Consider the following 18427-nt stretch of genomic DNA (forward strand, 5'->3'; position numbering starts at 1 on the left):
TACCGATGTTGACATGACATGACTGATAATCAACTTTGCTTAACATATGCTTTGATCCCAATAACAGAAACTCAGATTTATCATCATTTAGTTTAAGGCCATTGGATGTAAGCCAGATTTTCAGGTCTTGCAAACATGCTTCGAGTTTTGCAATGGCGGATGACAATGAAGACACAGTGGGTTTAAAAGACAAATGTAGTTGTATATCATCCGCATAACAATGATAACTAATACAATGCTTGCGAAATACTTCACTAATTGGTTGCATATACAGAGAAAAAAGCAGCGGGCCTCCAACAGAACCTTGAGGTACACCAAACTTTGTCATAGTTTTACAAGAGGTAGAATCACCAATTCTGACATAATGAGATCGATCACATAAGTAGGATATAAACCAATCAAGAACAGTTCCTTTGATGCCCAAATATCTCAGTCGTTGAATCAGAATAGCATGATCGACTGTGTCAAAAGCTGAGCTCATATCAAGCATGATAAGAGCAGTGATGTTACCACTATCTAATTCTCTGAACACAATATCTGATAAGTTGACTAACAGTGTTTCTACACTATGACCAGGCTTGTACGCAGATTGAAATGAATCAAGCAATTCATTATCTTGCGGATACATTGTCAGTTGTGAGAAAACAACCTTTTCAAGCAATTTACTTAAATAAGGTAAATTTGAAATTGGGCGGTAATTTTTTAGACACTCCTGATCTAAGCCTGCTTTTTTCAAAGTTGGATAAATAACTCCTTTTTTACACACTTGTGGAACTACACCTAATCTCAGGCTAGCATTTATGATTCTTGTGATAACGGGTGCTTAAACTCTGCCACACTTCTTAACCAAATCTGTTGGGATTTGATCGAGTTCACATGATTTGTTAGGTGAGTTCTTAATTTCGCAAAAAATTAAAAATTTCAGAAGGGAAAATTAGTGAGATTTTGCAAACAAGTGGGAAATAACATGCAAAATGAATTCAGATATAGGGCCATCGTGAATAGCGCCCTCAACGGCCATAGCAGCCATTTTTTCAAACGCCATTTTTCGTAAAAATTTACAAATTTCATAAAGGAAAATCAATGAGATTTTATAAACGTGTCGGAAATAGTATTCAAAATAAATTCAGATATTGGGCCATCGCAAATTGCGCCCTCAACGGCCATGGCAGGGATTTCTCCAAATGGCCGCCACAAATGCCAGTTTTCCTAAAATTTTACAAATTTCAGTAGGGAAAATCAATAAGATTTTGCAAAGGAGTGGGAAATAACATTCAAAATAAATTCAGATATTGGGCCGTCGCAAATTGCACCCTCAACGGCCATGGCAGCCATGTTTAAAATTGGCTGCCATAAATACCAACTTTTTCTCTGAATTTACCTTTTCCAGAAGGAAAAGTCAATAAGATCTTGCACTCGATTAAAAAATGTCATTTGAAATATATCTTGCGCCTATTTATTACATTATTGTACATAGCGCCCTCAATGGCCATTGCAGCCATTTTTCAAAATGGCCACCATGAATTCCATTATTTTGTATTTCCTGATTTCACAAAAGGCAAAGTCAATTAGATTTTGCACACAATTTGAAAATTATGTTTGAACTAAATATTTGTATTAGATTATTTATCATAATACTGCCCTCAACGGCCATGGCAGCCATATTCCAAAATGGCTGCCATTGTCATAATCATTTTATTTTTAAAAAATGGTAATTTCAGAAAGAAAAGTCAACAAATGTGTACATAAATTGGAAAATCATGTTTAAAGTAAAACAATATATCTAGATTGCATTAACTCTACAAATTGTTCCTTCGCAGATTTTAAAGAAGAAAAAATTGCTGATAACGGTAATTGCAGCCATTTTCCGAAATGGCTGTCACAGATGCCAGTTTTCTTTCATGAAGATGTCCCAATGCCGGAAGAAGAAAATAAACGTTTTTTTTTTTTTGCGCAAGTTGACAATTACATACAAAGAAGTTTAGACATTGAGTCATCATAAGCTGTGTTTTCAATGGTTATTTCAGCTATTTGTCAAATTGGCTACAATACACTCTTCTTTTTTTGTCTTGAAAATTTGCTTAACTTCAGAAGGAGAGGAGAGTAGAATACTCACAGAGACATTAAAAAATCTGAAATATGACGTGTATCTATTCTAAAATGTAACTTCCTAAATTATTCAGACAGATACGAAAAAATGGCCTTTCATTTTACGAAAAAAGTTAATTTACTTGCTGTGCTTTGCTGTGCATAAAAACACATACCTTTGATATCCATACTGTTAGCCGTCACATGCGAAATACTGCAATTAGAACTAAACTGAAAACATGAATTTAGAACTAACCCATCAATGAAACCTTTTTTAAAATTTGAATTTCTTTGAACGCCAGATTGCCTTAGATATACTCACAGTAATGGCTGTTTAGCAGCATGCTATTGCTTTCTCCTTCTGGAAAAAGCAAGGAGTGTGTGGAAGCCATTTTGACAAAGAGCTGCCATAGCAGTTGGGGACGATGTTTAAATAGTGGCTCAATATCTTCATTTCAAATTCAAATTCAAATTCAAACATGAATTTATTTGAATGTCTTTTGTCAATTTGCACAAGAAATTGTATTGTCTTCTTCTGGCATTATCATATTTTCAATATACATTTTATCACTTTATTGATATACAAATCGAACAAAGGAATACATAAATACAAAACATAAACGCCCAGGACATAACTGGATAAACAGAATAAGCAGGGCATATACATAAATATCACACAATGTTACAGAAGATTTACGAATATAAATGCACATAACTTTGACAGAATCCTACACATATTCAAAGTGTGAAAAATATTGTATAAGCAGGCAAAAGGATAAGAAATGAGACCAGAAAGATTAAGAGTAGAGAAAATGGAAACTAGGAAAGAAAAAGGAGAAAAGTAAAATAGCATGAAGAAGAAGAAGAAGAAAACTAGGACAAGTGTAGTACATACTTAAAAATGATACACTTTTCTCTTGACGGCATTTAGCATACCGATTGAATATTAACAAACATTTGCATTAATTTATATTCCAGTGAATCCAATATATAATAAAATGGGGCAATGAGACACGGTCATTCATTCCGCGCCCCATTAACATAACAATAACAATAAATTACATAAATTAATATCACATGGCATCTATAGTGGCCATTTGGAAAATGGCTGCTATGGTCGTTGATGGTGCCATTTGTCATGACCTCATATGTTATTTTCTTTTGAATATGATTTTCAACATATGTACAAATTTCATTGATTTTCTCTCTGAAATTAGCAAATCTTTCCAAAAAAAGAAGAAAGAAGCAGACATCCATGGCGGTCAGCATGGCCCTTGAGGGCGCCTTCTTAGAAGGCCTTATACTTAGATTTATTTTTGAGCATAATTTTAAACTTGTTTGCAAAGTCTTATTGACTTTTCCTTCTGACATCAGCAAATTTTTGCCAAAAAAAAGGGGGGGGGGCATCCATGGCAGCTGTTTTGGAACTTGGCTGCTATGGCTATTGAGGGTGCACTTTTGGATGGCCTATTATCAAATTCAGTTTGAATGTAATTTTTCACCTTTGTGGAAATTCTAATTGACGTCTGCAAAAACATTCATGGTGGCCATTTTGAAAAATGGCTGGAATGGCCATTGAGGAGTAAATTTGCAATGGCTCAATAAGTTTACTTTTGAATGTAATTTCCCACCTGTTTGCAAAATCTGGTTGGCTTTCCCTTCTAATTTTAGTAAATCTTTTCGAAAATATAGCATTTATGGCGGCCATTTTGAAAAAAATGGCTGTCATGACCGTTGAGGGCGCAATTTCCGATAGCCCAATGTCGAGATTTATTCTATATGTCATTTCCCATTTATAACCAACATTTTATTGACTTTTCCTTTTGAAAATCGCATTTTCAAAAATGAAAAGTGACACTTATGGTGTCCATTAAAAAAAAAATGGCTGCCATAGCCACTGAGAGCGTAATTTTTAATTGGACAATATCTGGATGTAATTTCCTGCTTGTTTGCAAAAAAGAAAAAAAAATTGGCTCTCCCTCCTGAAATTTGCATTCTTTAACATAAAAAGGCATTTATGGCGGCCATTTTAAAAAAATAGCTACAATGGCCGCTGAGGGCGCAATTTCCGATGGCTCAATATCTAGATTTATTTGGAATGTAATTAATATTTATGAGCAAAATCTTAATAACTTTTCCCAACTGAAATGTGCAAAATCATCGAAAAAGTGGCACATAAGATAGCCATTTTGAAAAATGTCTGTTATGGACGTTGAGGGTGTCATTAACAATGGCCAATATATAAATTCATTTTGAATGTAATTTCCCACTTGTTTGCAAAATCAAGGCGCTAATTCCTGTAAGAGGCTTATACCCCTTTCCCGCTGCCCGTCTCGGTGAACCACCGAGAGGTTCCCCGGTGAATTCACCGGGGAACCTCTGGGTGAAAATTTCAGTGCCGTCGTTTCACACTGCTCTCGGTGAAACTTTCCCCTTGACGGGTTTTCTGCTCGCAACGTGGGTGATCCTATGTACTTGAGTTTGTTGTGCATCTGCGATTTGGTTTTTTCGATCCCATGTTCAGCAAGTTTTCGGAGGAGGGACTCGTACGCGGCAGCGTCAGCCGACGTTCCGCTCAGTTCTTCGTTCACTGCTGCCTCGCTACGTAATTGAAGTAACAGTCTCTCTTCGTCTTTGGTCCACGCTCCAGCCATTTGCAAAATTCCCTCAAATTTCAACAGCACAAAACGTCAACGGATTTCTCCTGCACACTGTAAACCCAGCACTTGACGAGAAAAGCACAAAATACGAACAAAATCAAGCAAGAGGCGGACTGTATCAGACTTTACTGGAAGAGTTAAGAGCTAGACACTAGAGGAAGACGAAGAAGGAGGAAGCATCAAATCGATCAAGTACACTGTAAACCTATATCAGCTTTGTATACACGGCGTGCTAATTAAACAATACAATGCACAGCACGATGCAAAACAATGCCGTCGCACTGTGAACGCCACATTGCACACGAAACGACATACTATGGAGTGTCGTGTGTATGTTTACAAACACGAATTACTAGCACCCTGTACGTGTAGATTTGGGAGGTCGAGTGCGCGCTAGCTAGCTGAAAACGTGTGCATGACCAGAAACAAAACATGACCTTTGACATAATCTGCATATTTTCCCCGGTGTTTCACCGAGACAACCTTTCACGCTGGGCGCTCTCGGTGAACCACCGGGTGATTTCCCGTTGAACTATCGGTGTTTACCCAGGACGCTTCTCGGGTAAAAATTGCCCAAAATTTCATCGGTGTTTCACATAGGCTTCCCCTAGGTTTCAACCGAGTGACCTTTCACACTGCGGGGTTCCCCGGGTGCCCCAGGTGCCCCCGGGGAAGATTTTCTTCAGCGGGAAAGGGGTATTAATCAAGGAGTTCGTTCAACCCACCCCGCAGAAAAGGTTTGACCAGACAGGGTGGTAGATGGGACCTCCATGAACATCCCCAGGTAGTATGTGGTTCCAAATTGTGGTGTCAGTAGAATTTTACTGGCCACTTTTCATTATTATTTGTTGGAATAAACGTAAAAGGGTCTGCGCACGTCAAGACTATTACAAGCACCTCTAGCACTACTACAGGCGCCAGTGCCAGTGATGCGTGTAGTAGTCTTAGCGCACACATACTTTTTCTTCGACAAACAAGGGTTTTGCCTGCAAACTAACTTTTCACGCCAAGCTGGGGTCGGTGTAGTGTAGTTTCTAGCCGTTTTTATTTCGTCTTTCTTTCTCCGCGTTGAAGCAAGCAGAGTGAGAGCGCATACCCAGTGATTGCGACGCCCGAATCGCAATCACTGGGTATGTGCCCTCACTCGGCTTAGCGCAATACTGCGGGCTTTTGCACAATACACAAGCTGCAACTCAGAGAAATAAAGACGAAATAAAAACGACTAGAAATTAAGACCAGGGTCGGTGACACTTGTCGCTATTGGGGCACTGAAAATGACAAACTTATCACAGTTTTTGCATTTATTTCATGAAGAATTCATCAAAACTGCATAAAACTATATATGTACACGTTGCTAAAGATGTCAGCAATATAGTGGGATTCATTGTAAGTTATGATATTGTACATGGTTACCATGGTAACCGGATGCCTACAGGTGATTGGTAACCCCCAAATGCCTCCTACTGCTGCAAACTTTGATTTTTTTTTAATTTTATGGATGCAATAAAAAAATTATTGATTATTGTAAAGATTAAAAGTTTTCTTCTGTTGCCAAGGCAACCAGTATTATCCAATCAGGGTTCAGCTGTCAATAACTCAAAAACTAAAGCCCATAATTTCAAAAAGCTCAATAAGCATGTCCTTCCTTCTGCATTGTGTACCACTTATGTGAAGAATATATTGAACCATTCTCAAGTTACAGCAAAATTTGTAAACAAAGGCATAATAAACGGCCATTGAAAGAAAGATATCATTTTCGAATAGTAAAATGCATGAAAAAGTTGCATCCGTCGTACTTTCAACACAAATTTGACTTCAAAGCATTATAGGCAAATGTAGTTTTTAGTAATGTATGGACACAAATTTTCCTTAAAAATATAGATGAATACAGAGAGCAAAGCCAATTATATTCTAATGTTAGCTCTTTTGAGTATTTACAGAGCGATGGTTATTCAAAACAATCCTGGAAAAGAGCAGAGGAAAGCAATAACTGTTCATGTTCGTAAAGGAAGTTTATTCAAGAATGCAGATAGATTCCTTTCTAAAGAAGGAATATACACGTTCCCTGAATTATCCATCAAAGAATTAAGCATACTTTTGTGTTTGTTAGGTTTTGTTAAAAAAAAATAGAATAAAATGAAAAATCATGATATGTATATTAAAGTTGTATCAAAACGTGCAGTAATTAATTAATGCTTAGGAGAGAATGAGGGAAAACTCTTGGGCGTCTTTTCCCTTTTATCCAGGCTAATATTACAGTGTTGAGGTAGGTACTTTAAGATCTGATCTACAATGGGTGATGTGCACGCAAGGCAAAAGAAACAAACCTGTCAAAATTCCAGATATCTTGGGGGGTTACCAATCACATGTAGGCATCCGGTTACCATGGTAACCATGCACAACGAAACTTACAATGAATCCCACTGTATTGCTGACATCTCTAGCAACGTGTACATTTATAGTTTTATGCAGTTTTGATGAATCCTTCATGAAATAAATGCAAAAAACTGTGATAAGTTTGTCATTTTCAGTGTCCCAATAGCGACAAGCGTCACCGACCCTAGTCTTAATTTCTAGCCGTTTTTATTTCGTCTTTATTTCTCTGAGTTGCACCTTGTGTATTGTGCAAAAGCCCGCTGTATTGCGCTAAGCCGAATGAGGGTGCATACCCAGTGATTGCGACAAAAAACGGTTCTGGCGTTGCAATCACTGGGTATGCGCTCTCACTCGGCTTGCTTTAACTCGGAGAAATAAAGACGAAATAAAAACGTCTAGAAACTACACTACACCGAACCCAGCTTGGCGTGAAAAGTTAGTTTGCAGGCAAAAACCCTTGTTTGTCGTCTAAAAAGTCTGTACGCGCTAAGATTACTACACGCACCACTGGCATTGGCGCCTGTAACAGTGCTGGTGGTACGTGTAGTAATCTTAGCGTGCGCAGACTCTTTATCGAAGAATAAGGTCTTGTCGCAACTAAAGTGGCCTGTAAAATTTTATTGATACCACAATTTGGAATCACATACTACCTAGGGGTGTTCCAGAGGGTCAAGCCGACAACCCCATGCAGTCAAACCTTTTCTGCGGGGTGGGTTGAACGAAGTCATTTTTTCTGGGTCCCTGCGCCTTGACTATTACTGGCTTTCCCTTCTGAAGTTAACAGATATTTTCAAAAAAAAAAAGACATTTATGGCGGCCATTTTGAAAAATGGCTGCCATTGCCGTTGAGGGCGCTATTTTCGACGGCCCGATATCTAGATTAATTTTGAATGTAATTTCCCATTTGTAACCAAAATCTTATTGACTTTTCTCTCCTAAACTTAGCAAATTTTACGAAAACATGGCATTTATGGCATCCATTTTGAAAAAATCTGCATGGACGTTGAGGGCGCTATTACGGTGGCACAATATCTAAATTTAGTCTGAGCGTGATTGTCAACCTGTGTACGAGATATGGTGCTTTTATCACAAAATGCACAGTTGTTCGGCTATGCCGCTCCACTATATCTGCCAAGTTTGGTGAAAATCCGTCATAGATTTTTCAAGAAGATGCAGAAAATGTGGAAAATCCCCCTCCTCCCCCCCCCCAATCAGGGCAACCCTGGATCCGCCACAGTCGAACCTGAAATTTCAGTCATTAATGCATTCAAAGAACTTTCTTATCACTATATTTTTCGGTTCGATAGAAGAAGATTAAAAAAAAAAAAATCCAGAGCTCAGGCACTATGAGGCTTCAAGTCTCCCCCCCCCCCTCCTTCGGCGGTGGGGGACTCATTTAAACAAATAAGATCATATCACCACAAAGATGCTATCTTCCAAGTTTGGTGAAAAATCCGTTGTGGGCCACGAAAAGCGTGCATCTGATCGCTTTATTTCAATTTTAAAAATGCAAAAGTTCCATCGTGTGTGACGGGGTGATCCCTCCACCTTCATAAACTTAGTACCCAATGATGACGCACGCGCGGAATAAGAGTTCAAATTCCACGATTTGACATTAACATTCAAAATATTTCACAAAACCCTGCGCCAGATCGCTGAAAATCAGGTCTGTAAACGCAAAATCACGCTCGTGTTGGAAGGGGGATACCTATTCCCACACCCTCCTCCCGCTCTGTCGCTCCGCTCCCTCGCACATATCTTCAAAGTTTCGTCCCCTAATCATGAAAACGGATCGACGACGTCTCTGATGAATGTAATGTATGAGCCAACATCAATTGTACCTTAAATATTGACTGCATATTTTTGATAAGAAAAAGAAAGACGCACGCCGGAGTAATATGTGTGCTTGCACGAATCTTTTCTCTGTCTTTCATACTATTCCTTCCTGCTTTGAAATTGGCAACCCCCCTAAAAAAACAAAAACCACACAATGTGATAATTAGGCATTTCTATCCAATATCCAGTATCCAGAGTAATATTAATTCAAACTTGTTTCCCCCTCCAAGAAAAAAACAAACACCTACTTTCTTCCAATACTCGAGTGCATGCCTCTTAGGGTGATATATTTTCCCTTGTGAGGGTTTAATCATTTCGCGTTCCATGCCCCCCCCCCCCGCTCCACTCGTTACATGAAATCGCCTCCACTTGGAACTCGTTTTCATGCTATTTCTATGCGATTGTGTAAAATAATAGAAATTTACTTAAATGACATCTTTGTAAGCATATTTGTACGCTTCAGTGGCTGTTTGTGTCACACAGAGTGCGGTATATAAGATCTTACTGCTTATAAGGCTATCTATAACTGGTCTCCTGGCTACGTGTCTGCAACAAAGAGATTTAATCTCTTTGGTCTGCAGTTATCAGTGTACGTCAGCGGCGACCAGGACTACGTTGTACCAGACTGACTCTCCATGCCGCCTAAAAATGTATGGGGATAGAGCCTTCTCTTCTGTTGCGCCACGTCTGTGAAATTCTTTACCAGTCCCGCTTTGGAATTGTAACAGCCTCAATACCTTCAATTTTGAACCGAAGACTTACCTTTTCCAGCAACTTGATGCGTGACACATTGTGAAAGCCGGGTGCCTTTGAATGTTTCTACAGATAAATGGCGCTACATAAATGCTGTTTCATCATCATCATCATATTGTGAAAATATGTTCTACATCAAAATACTGTTACCTCACTTCTCAGGGGAACTATTTCAAGTCTATAAAACATACCGAAACATGCACCAAATTTCACCAGTAACAATGTCAAAATGAAAAAAAGAAATCCCATTGTGGTACCCGGCCTTCTCACCCCCCCCCCCCCCTCGCTCGCTCTCTTGAATACTAGTCGCCCGCCCTAAGATCAAATCTTGGTTACGCCACTGCTCCCGATGTCACTTAGACGGCTATCATGGGCTTCCGTGTTCCTCCAATATGAGATTTTGGTGACTCTAATCCTTGGTGCTCGGGTCGGCCGGGCATCGAAGGAGGAGCCCGATGGTCCATTGCTGATTGTAAGTTTCTCGAAAAATCTTTGAGTTAGCGTGTACAACTATCATCGCAAGAGCTAGAGCGGTCACGGCATTCGCAGGTCCGTTGATGTTGTTGATTCAGATTTACTGGAGCTCTGTCTAGTGGGCAATTTGCTAAAAAGAAACAATTATTATTTTGATAATTTTAGATGAATAAAACTTATAAGAATATTTTATTTATTTCCTCACTGTCATTTGATATATTGTTTTAATCGAGTGGTCTACGAAAATAAAGTGGATAGGTTTAATGGAACAACAATGTCATTTGCTTACTCCTGTACCGGAGCACAGGGTGCTGTTCCCATCAACATGAGGATTGAAGACCCTCCAAGGAGGACAGGCAGCTAGGAAGGTGGAGTGCTCTGGACTCCTCGCTTGCCAAGACGGCTTTTATATAAGGCAGCAGTGGGTGGGGTCTGGGGATGTGCTGGAACACGTCAGCGGAGCTTTTTTCTTTATTTTTTGCCAGTCAGAGGGCGGCATTAAAAGATAATGAAATATAAAGGCACAGGTAAGAATTTATTATGAGCCAGTTTAGGGTTTACGGTCATGTTAAAGCCCGTCTGCACTAGCCATTATTTTGATGCCATAACTTTTTTATTTTGTAAAGAGCGCCATCTATCAAAACTTCCGGGTTACATCCACAGAACTCTCGTTCTGTGGTTACATCGTTATTTTATACTGTGGCTGATCGCCGCCAGCCGGTCAGCGCACGATCTCACGGCCCGCCCGGCCCGCCCGGCGCGGCCTCGATCTTACGGCCGATCGCGAGGGAACGGGTTACTTGTCGCGAGCGAGATCCACGACAATCCACTCACTCAGCCCGATGACCTACTCGCTATACACAAGCGCAGCTCGCATCTCCTCCCACTGGATCCAGCATTTACCAAGTCGTATCCGCGACATAATCGCAGATTGAAGTTCGACACAACGATCAGAATAAGCGATCTGAGTGTTGAAGACAGTGTTTGAAAGCACCGAACAGATCGCGAAGTGGTAAGTGACAACGTATGATGGTACGTACCATGGTACTATGGTACGTGGTATACATATACGTATGCACTGGACTGCGCAAGATAATGCGGGATCGAAGCGAGCCGCTGCGCTGCTAGGCCATCCCCTACGTTTACGGGAACTTGGTGATCTGTGTGTTAAGTCTATAGGGATATCAGAATTCAGTATGGAACGGGTTAATTGCTGCACGCCGCTCGGCATTATGGGAGAAATGCTGGGCACCACAGAGAAAAAAGAGCCTTATGATGGCGCTAGACATGTTTCTTTCCAGTGCAGACCCATTTTAAAACGGGAGCAGTGGCCAAAGACTTCATGATTAGACCCCGACGAAGTTTTTCAAGGAAAATGTATACGAAAGTTTCTACAATTATTTGTATAGTATCTAACTTCCTCTCAATGTCCGTATACATGACGCCATGGTAACAGTTTAGCTCAGTGAAACACTCATCCGACTTGATAAAAGACACTTGACCCTATCACAAATTGTGCAAATTATTTATAGCGCAAGCGTTATGGAAGGTAACTTTTCTTCTTTAAATTGTGATACAACTGCTTGGTTTCACGCAATCTATTGCAGGTTAACATTAAAATTTTATGTACTAGGTGTCTCAAAAAACATCTCCCACTTTTGATTCTTAATAATTCATAAACTATACATCAGATAACACAGAGCTACCAAGTCTCACGCATTCTGCGTGAGACTCAAGCATTTAGGGGCCATTTCACGATCTCATGCATGTCACCCATTTTTCTCACGCATCGGGCGAAGTCTGCAACTTTGGCCTATAATAATGAGCATAGCTCAAAAGATTAAAGTGATACTTGCAATTGAAGGTACATTTCCCTTTTGTCTTTCAAAATAAGTAAAAAATGGTCACTTAAGTGTGCACCTGATCGCACCATTAAGAGCTAAACATTGGAACAGCTCCCTACCGTGGGAGGCCACAGGGGAAAAAACCCCCTCCCACACCCTCGCTCACGGGCACATTCGCGCGCCGAGATGCCGACTGATGCCGAGTCATGAAAATCTCACTCATAAAATTTTTTTGAACTTGGCATCCCTGGATAACACTGTCATTGATATCAGTGATAGCTGAATAATGTACAATTTTGTTGAAAGTGGTTTAGATATAAAAGCACAAATCGGTTTCATAAAATCCATGATTAATTTCACAGTTAGGTTCCAGATTTTGCTCTATTTTCAACCCTCTGTACAAAACTTTCACTTTGCACAGGGGTCAATGGGTGTGTATGGGAGTGTGTGGTTAACACCCTGACAATGGTCCTGAACAATGGTCAGTGTTTGAATGCTTTATTATTTATTCATGAGAAATTCCACTGTCACAACTAGTCTTTATTCAGCCTCGTTGTAAAGTCAAACGCCTGCCGATACTGTCGTTGAGTGGCGACAGTGCTCTCCCTACTTCTGAAAAACGAAATTCCAATGAATACCTTCTGTTCTGTCGTAAACAAGGTGACAGGAAGCAAAGAAAATCAGTCAGAGTATACACTTGTGTATACGGAGGCTTAAATAAATCTACTCACAACTGTGAAACAAATCGCCCCAATGAAAAATGCTGAACTCTTTACCAAAAATGATCTCTTTTTATTGAAAAAGCGACAAATTTGTCAGACTATTAGTAAGCAGTTGTATTAAAATGAAAAACTTTAGATCATTTATGCTTATTTATATTCTAGATTTAGTGATATTTGAAGCAAAATTTGAAAATGATTGCCAGCTGGAATGAAATGTGGTGTTTGCGAGCACATGGAAGCATGTGCTTACTTTTTCCATGTGCATGCATTTTACCCTTTATCACGCATGAATTCAGACTAGCAGTGCCCATAGGGCAATCCACGTGAATTATTGATTAAGCATTCATGTGTCTGGGAGCGCGAGACTGACGCCTCGTCAACAGGTGGTTCAGGCAAGTCCATTGTCAGGGCCATTGTCAGCACATACTCACATACACATCATTGGTTCCTGTGCAAAGTTCATTTTTGTACAGAGGGTTAAAACCTTACTTCAAAATCAATCTTAGATTTAATGAAACTGATTCATGCTTTCACATCCATATCACCTCCAACAAAATTGTACACTATTCAGCTATTACTCGTATCTTTTTGACAGTTTTATTGGATGCATAGTTTTTGGACTATTAATGATCAAAAGTGGGAAATGTTTTTTGAAACACCTAGTATGGGAGCTTTCGTTTTAAGCGGGATTTGGTAGATTTAAGTTTGGATAATGACATCACGATAAACTAGTAGTTTGTACTGTTAGTCTTTTGTTTTAATGACTGGCGTAGAGCATACCACTGAAACCTGGGTTTGATATGATAAAGCGCATCAGCACCTGGAAGACAGCATGCCCATCAAATCACTACACCAATTTCACTTACCGGAAGTAAACTTAATTGGTTTCACGGTGAAATCAAAATCTATTGATTCTTTTCCGTGTCATTTCTGGGTTGCAAACAAGAACATAATTATTTTCATCATTACCCGCGAAATTTAAATGGTATCTGCTGGGTAGCTGGCAATATGCCTACATGTTTCCATGTCGGCGGCATTCTGTTCCTATCGAAATACACTAGACTTAGCCTGCCAAGAAACCGGGACAAGGGGAGTCACTAGAGCCCTTTTTACACTTGTGTTTCTTAACCCCGGACTTTCTCTGACCCAGGACTATCGTTAGTTCCGTACCAATTTTTTCAGCTTTTTACACTGGCCAATTAGTCCCGTACTATCTCTTGTCCGGGGCTAAGGAGAAATCTGACCTTTTTACACTCGTATTTCTTAGCCCCGGACTTTCCAAACCACATGAATATTCATGATTACGCTGTGTACTGTACACGTACACGCACGCACCGGCAGCACTTGATTACCTCGTTTCTGATTGGTCAGTGAGGGTCGAACTTCGTCTCCGTCGCTTAGCCTAGGATTATTTTTTCGTTCTGTTTACACTCACTTGCTTGGCACCGCAATTGCGGTGCTAACCCTGCTATTTTGCAGGGCCAGATAGTACCGGACTATCGGTGGGGCTAGCCCACTTTGGCAAAAACGAGTGTAAACAGAAAGTGGGCTAAGGATAGTCCCGTACCAACGGTGGGGCTAAGGCCCCCCCCCCCCCCTTATAGCCCCACCGTTGGTACGGGACTAAGCAAAAATTAACAAGTGTAAAAAGCCCTTTAGTTTTCGATATCAATATTGTTTAAAAGTTAATAGACGTACAGGCAGATTCACCATTTTGTATGTACATTTCGATTAACGTCATATGTGTAAGTGTGTTTGTTTGTGTGTGTGTGTGTGTGTGTGTGTGTGTGTGTATTACAGCGATGGTGCAATGTATTCAAATATATTTAGAAAGTACATGCGTTTTGTTTCTCTATCAAAGGGTGCATAGTATGTCCCAAGATTACATTACGTATATATCATACACATATACATAACAAGACTGCCTCTGTAAAAAGACACAATCATTATGGGTTAAGCATTTTTTTCTGTGAGTGGAGATAATGTGGATATGATTATGACATCATTGACTAATGTAAATTTAACATTTTCAATTCAGAATACACATTCGGAGGACAAATTACTTTAACAGCTAAAATGTACATAAGGGCTATTACATATACGCAGTTTGAAGAATTTCTGTAATAGAATCAACTCTTAGTTTGTGTTTTCGTGAGAGATAATGTACTTGTAAAATTTATTTCACGATGTAACATAATGTCTTGGTTAAAAGGTAGATAGTTAAAACTGATGGATGTAGAATTATCAGTGTATGCGTGACTTACGTCACAAAGACGGTAAATGCCATGGTCGCAAACTGGTAGGCACTCATGATGCTACCACTCTGAAAGCTTGTCAGGTGAAACCTGCGCTCAATGGTGGTAATTGCAATCGATATGAGGCCGTACGCCGTCATGATCTGAATGATGCTTGCCATGACGAACACAGCGATGTATATCTTGACATTCAGAAACATCTGGACAAATGAAAAGAGTTACAAAGAAAACGTAAACAACCTTGCTTGCATGTACTGACGACCTGTGGAGGGCAATCGAATTAGTGACGGTGTGTTTTTTAATGATACTGATGGTAATCATTGCAAAAAATTATAAATGTAATGACCAAGTGCCACTTATCTGTCACTCTCGACAACTACCTGCAACACTTTTATAAACCAACATCCACTCATTGGGCTGGCAATAATAAATCTCTTTATCGGATGAAACAGTGCGGCCACGAACATATGGAACCCCTCAAAACGGACGTTGACAAAAGTCGACTTACATAGTTGTATTCCATTACAGCATAATCCCCTGAGTAGGCCTACCTTTCTCCTTTTCTAGAGTAAGGAACGTTTATCGCGTTTGCAACCTCAGTATCTGTAAAGACTTGTTCAGGCCGATTAAATTTGGTACATTCTTATAGTTTTGTGTATTAAAACATATCTGATACAGATCATAAAAAGAAAATGGAAGGGTTTGTTATGCCATTTATATACCAACTCTTTCTATGTCTGGATTCATGCACAATGTCAATGATCAATGGAAGGGACATAGACATACTTGAAGACATTTTGGCGTAAACTTGCCCCATCCACACTTTCCAGTGGTTATTGTAGCAACATCATCGTCATCGTCATCTTCGCATGGATCAATAGCCGATGTTGTCAACGGGTAGTTACCGAAGGGACCCTTCGAAGACTCTGTGTCGCTTTCAAAGGGAATGCACGTCGACGGATCAGTTTTCGGTTCGTCGACGAATTTATTCTTTGAAAGCCAACTCGAGTTTGTCGGTACATATTCATCCCCAGGCGCGGGTAATTCCTCATCAATAGATCCATCCAACTTGTGGTAAACCAGCTCCATTCCAAGGTAGATTTAACAGTAGAAATGTTGAAATTATTCTTCCTTCTTATGAAGGTGTACCTCAAACGTATCCAGACTCACGTGGATGTTGTCACGTCACAGTGCTTGTTGACGTTTATGTGATCGATATCTGTATTACTACTCTCCAAACCCAGTAACAACGGTAACACAATCAGGAAAATGTTATCCACATTCCTATCTCCCCACGGCTTGTTGTACTTGCGCCAAAGTGTATGTTTATAGGGCCTATATAACTTAGACTCCACAATGACGCTTCGAACTTCCTACTCGTTCCTTGACAAAGTAGGGTGACATACCAGGGCTACACAACCGAAAATGAAAAAGAAAGCGGAGCCAAAATCAAATGTCAGGTACAAAGGTGACACTCCTGACTGCTTGCGACAGACTATCACAACTGAAAACCAGGCGATATTCATCATTGTGCGCTGAAATTCCAACAACAATCTATAGGAACACAATGGCCATGACTTCTTTGTCATACTTCTTTTGTATACTAGTCACGCAAGGCGGAATGACGGCGTGTAAATAAAGAAAAGGGAGGTAAGTTTTTTATGTATTTACAGAAATTCAAACATCGACACGATAAGAATTAAGAGCAAACAGACAGGAGAAGCAATCACACACAAACCTTGAACAACGGTCCAAGGGGTTTGTTTGCTGTTGAGCAATCGCCGATAGGTCGAAGAATTTATATTTTCAGGAGATTGAAGGATGAGCTTTACATTAAAGCAAATAAAGTAATCGACAGATGACATCGCATTACATCGAAAATAGTTGTAATAAGTGATTGGTGAACAAGTCAGAAAGCATATGAATTCTAATAACCCCTGCTTATACATGTCACCAAACCTAATGGTGTAAATGAGCAAGTTTTAGTGGCGTGCAAAAGTGAGAGAAGAAGCAGATTTTAACGAATATGATGACACAGCACCTGCAGCCGTATGTCACATGGGGACTAGAGAAGACTTTAATTATCAAATCATGGCCACTTTATTCCAGGATAGAAGCAATTTTACAAATATTTCACCAAATTCATGAGATCATGATCCCAAGGAAGTACAATACAGCGTGTCCCGTAAAAAACGAAACCGAGTTTCATTGCAATTCTTTGCAATCATAATCATATATTTGCTTTATGAGATGTACATGGATTGAAAGATACACTTCTCTTCTTTCATATGATGCACAACTAATTGTGACCGTGCATCACAAAACGAACAAAAAGTCGCACACACTGATTTTGTGTGAGGACTGAAATAGGTGAAATGGGTCAACCTAGCCGATCTTGACTTTTTCATATTTTCTGAAAGAGCAAGTCTCCTTCTACATTATGCTAAAATTTGGGATCATAAAACAGGCAGGAAAGTGTGTTTTTAGCAGTTTATCTCGAACATATTTTGATAGATTAGTGTGATTAGGTGTGTCTTTAGAGTCCCCTTTTCATTTCTTAAAAAAACTTGTACCCACTCTTCACTTTCAACTCTAATAACTTTTGAAAGGATGGTGGTACTGCTTTGAAAGTTGGCATTGATTATGGCCAGAATGTGTTAAGGCATCTTCAATTTCACCTAAATCTGATAATCCTTTTATTGTTGTTACTCCGGTGGTTAACATCTTGTTTTTTGTCCCATTCATCGCACAGCCAGCACGGCTTGGTAAAGATTAAGAGCTTGAATAGACACTGTACTTCAGAGCCTCTTTTCTCACTTCACACTTTTCCTGAGTGTGTGCTTTCTTTCCAATATTTGGATAGGTCCATTTGATTTGAGTTATACATCATTTTAAAGCTTAGAGTATGCTCTGTCAGAATATACTCTAAAATTTCATGTCTGGCAACTTTTTGTTATACCCCCGCCAAACGAAGTTTGAAGGGGGTATATAGGAATCAGCGGACGGTCGGTCGGGCGGTCGGGCGGTCGGTCGGGCGGTCGGGCGGTCGGTCGGGCGGTCGGTCGGGCGGTCGGTCCGTTGCAAATCTTGCGTCGCGAACTACTTCCTCAGTTTTCAACCGATTCCCATAAAACTTGGCACAGATGTGTGCCTTGGGTTGTAGATGTGCAAGACGTATTTTTTGACAGTACCCAAAAGTACGTTGCCATGGTAACGGCATATTATGGGCAAAAATGGGTACAAATCTTGCGTCGCGAACTCCTCCCACAGTTTTTGATCAATTTTTATGAAATTAGGTATAGATGTTCATCTGAATATGTTAATGTGCAAGACACATATTTCCGCAGTGGCAAAAAGTGCGTTGCCATGGTAACGGCATGTTATTGGTAAAATATAGGGCAAAATGCTTCATGGCAAAA

General features: G+C 39.8%; 1 protein-coding gene across 1 annotated transcript in view; it reads right to left on the reverse strand.

Moving 5' to 3' along the window:
• LOC139722647 (solute carrier organic anion transporter family member 4A1-like) overlaps window positions 1–16481 on the reverse strand; it is a 246016-nt gene extending 229535 nt beyond the window's left edge. The window contains exons 1-2 of the mRNA XM_071633940.1: window positions 15795–16481; window positions 15018–15208 (exon numbers count right to left, since the gene is read on the reverse strand). Coding sequence (XP_071490041.1) covers window positions 15018–15208; window positions 15795–16097 — 494 coding nt within the window. The 5' untranslated portion in view covers window positions 16098–16481. The remainder of the gene's footprint in view (window positions 1–15017; window positions 15209–15794) is intronic.
• Window positions 16482–18427: the final 1946 nt, after the last annotated feature.

Source organism: Diadema antillarum, unplaced genomic scaffold, assembly GCF_040938485.1.
Source record: "Diadema antillarum isolate AM-2024a unplaced genomic scaffold, OU_Dant_1.0 scf00000168, whole genome shotgun sequence".
In the NCBI taxonomy this organism is placed as follows: domain Eukaryota; kingdom Metazoa; phylum Echinodermata; class Echinoidea; order Diadematoida; family Diadematidae; genus Diadema; species Diadema antillarum.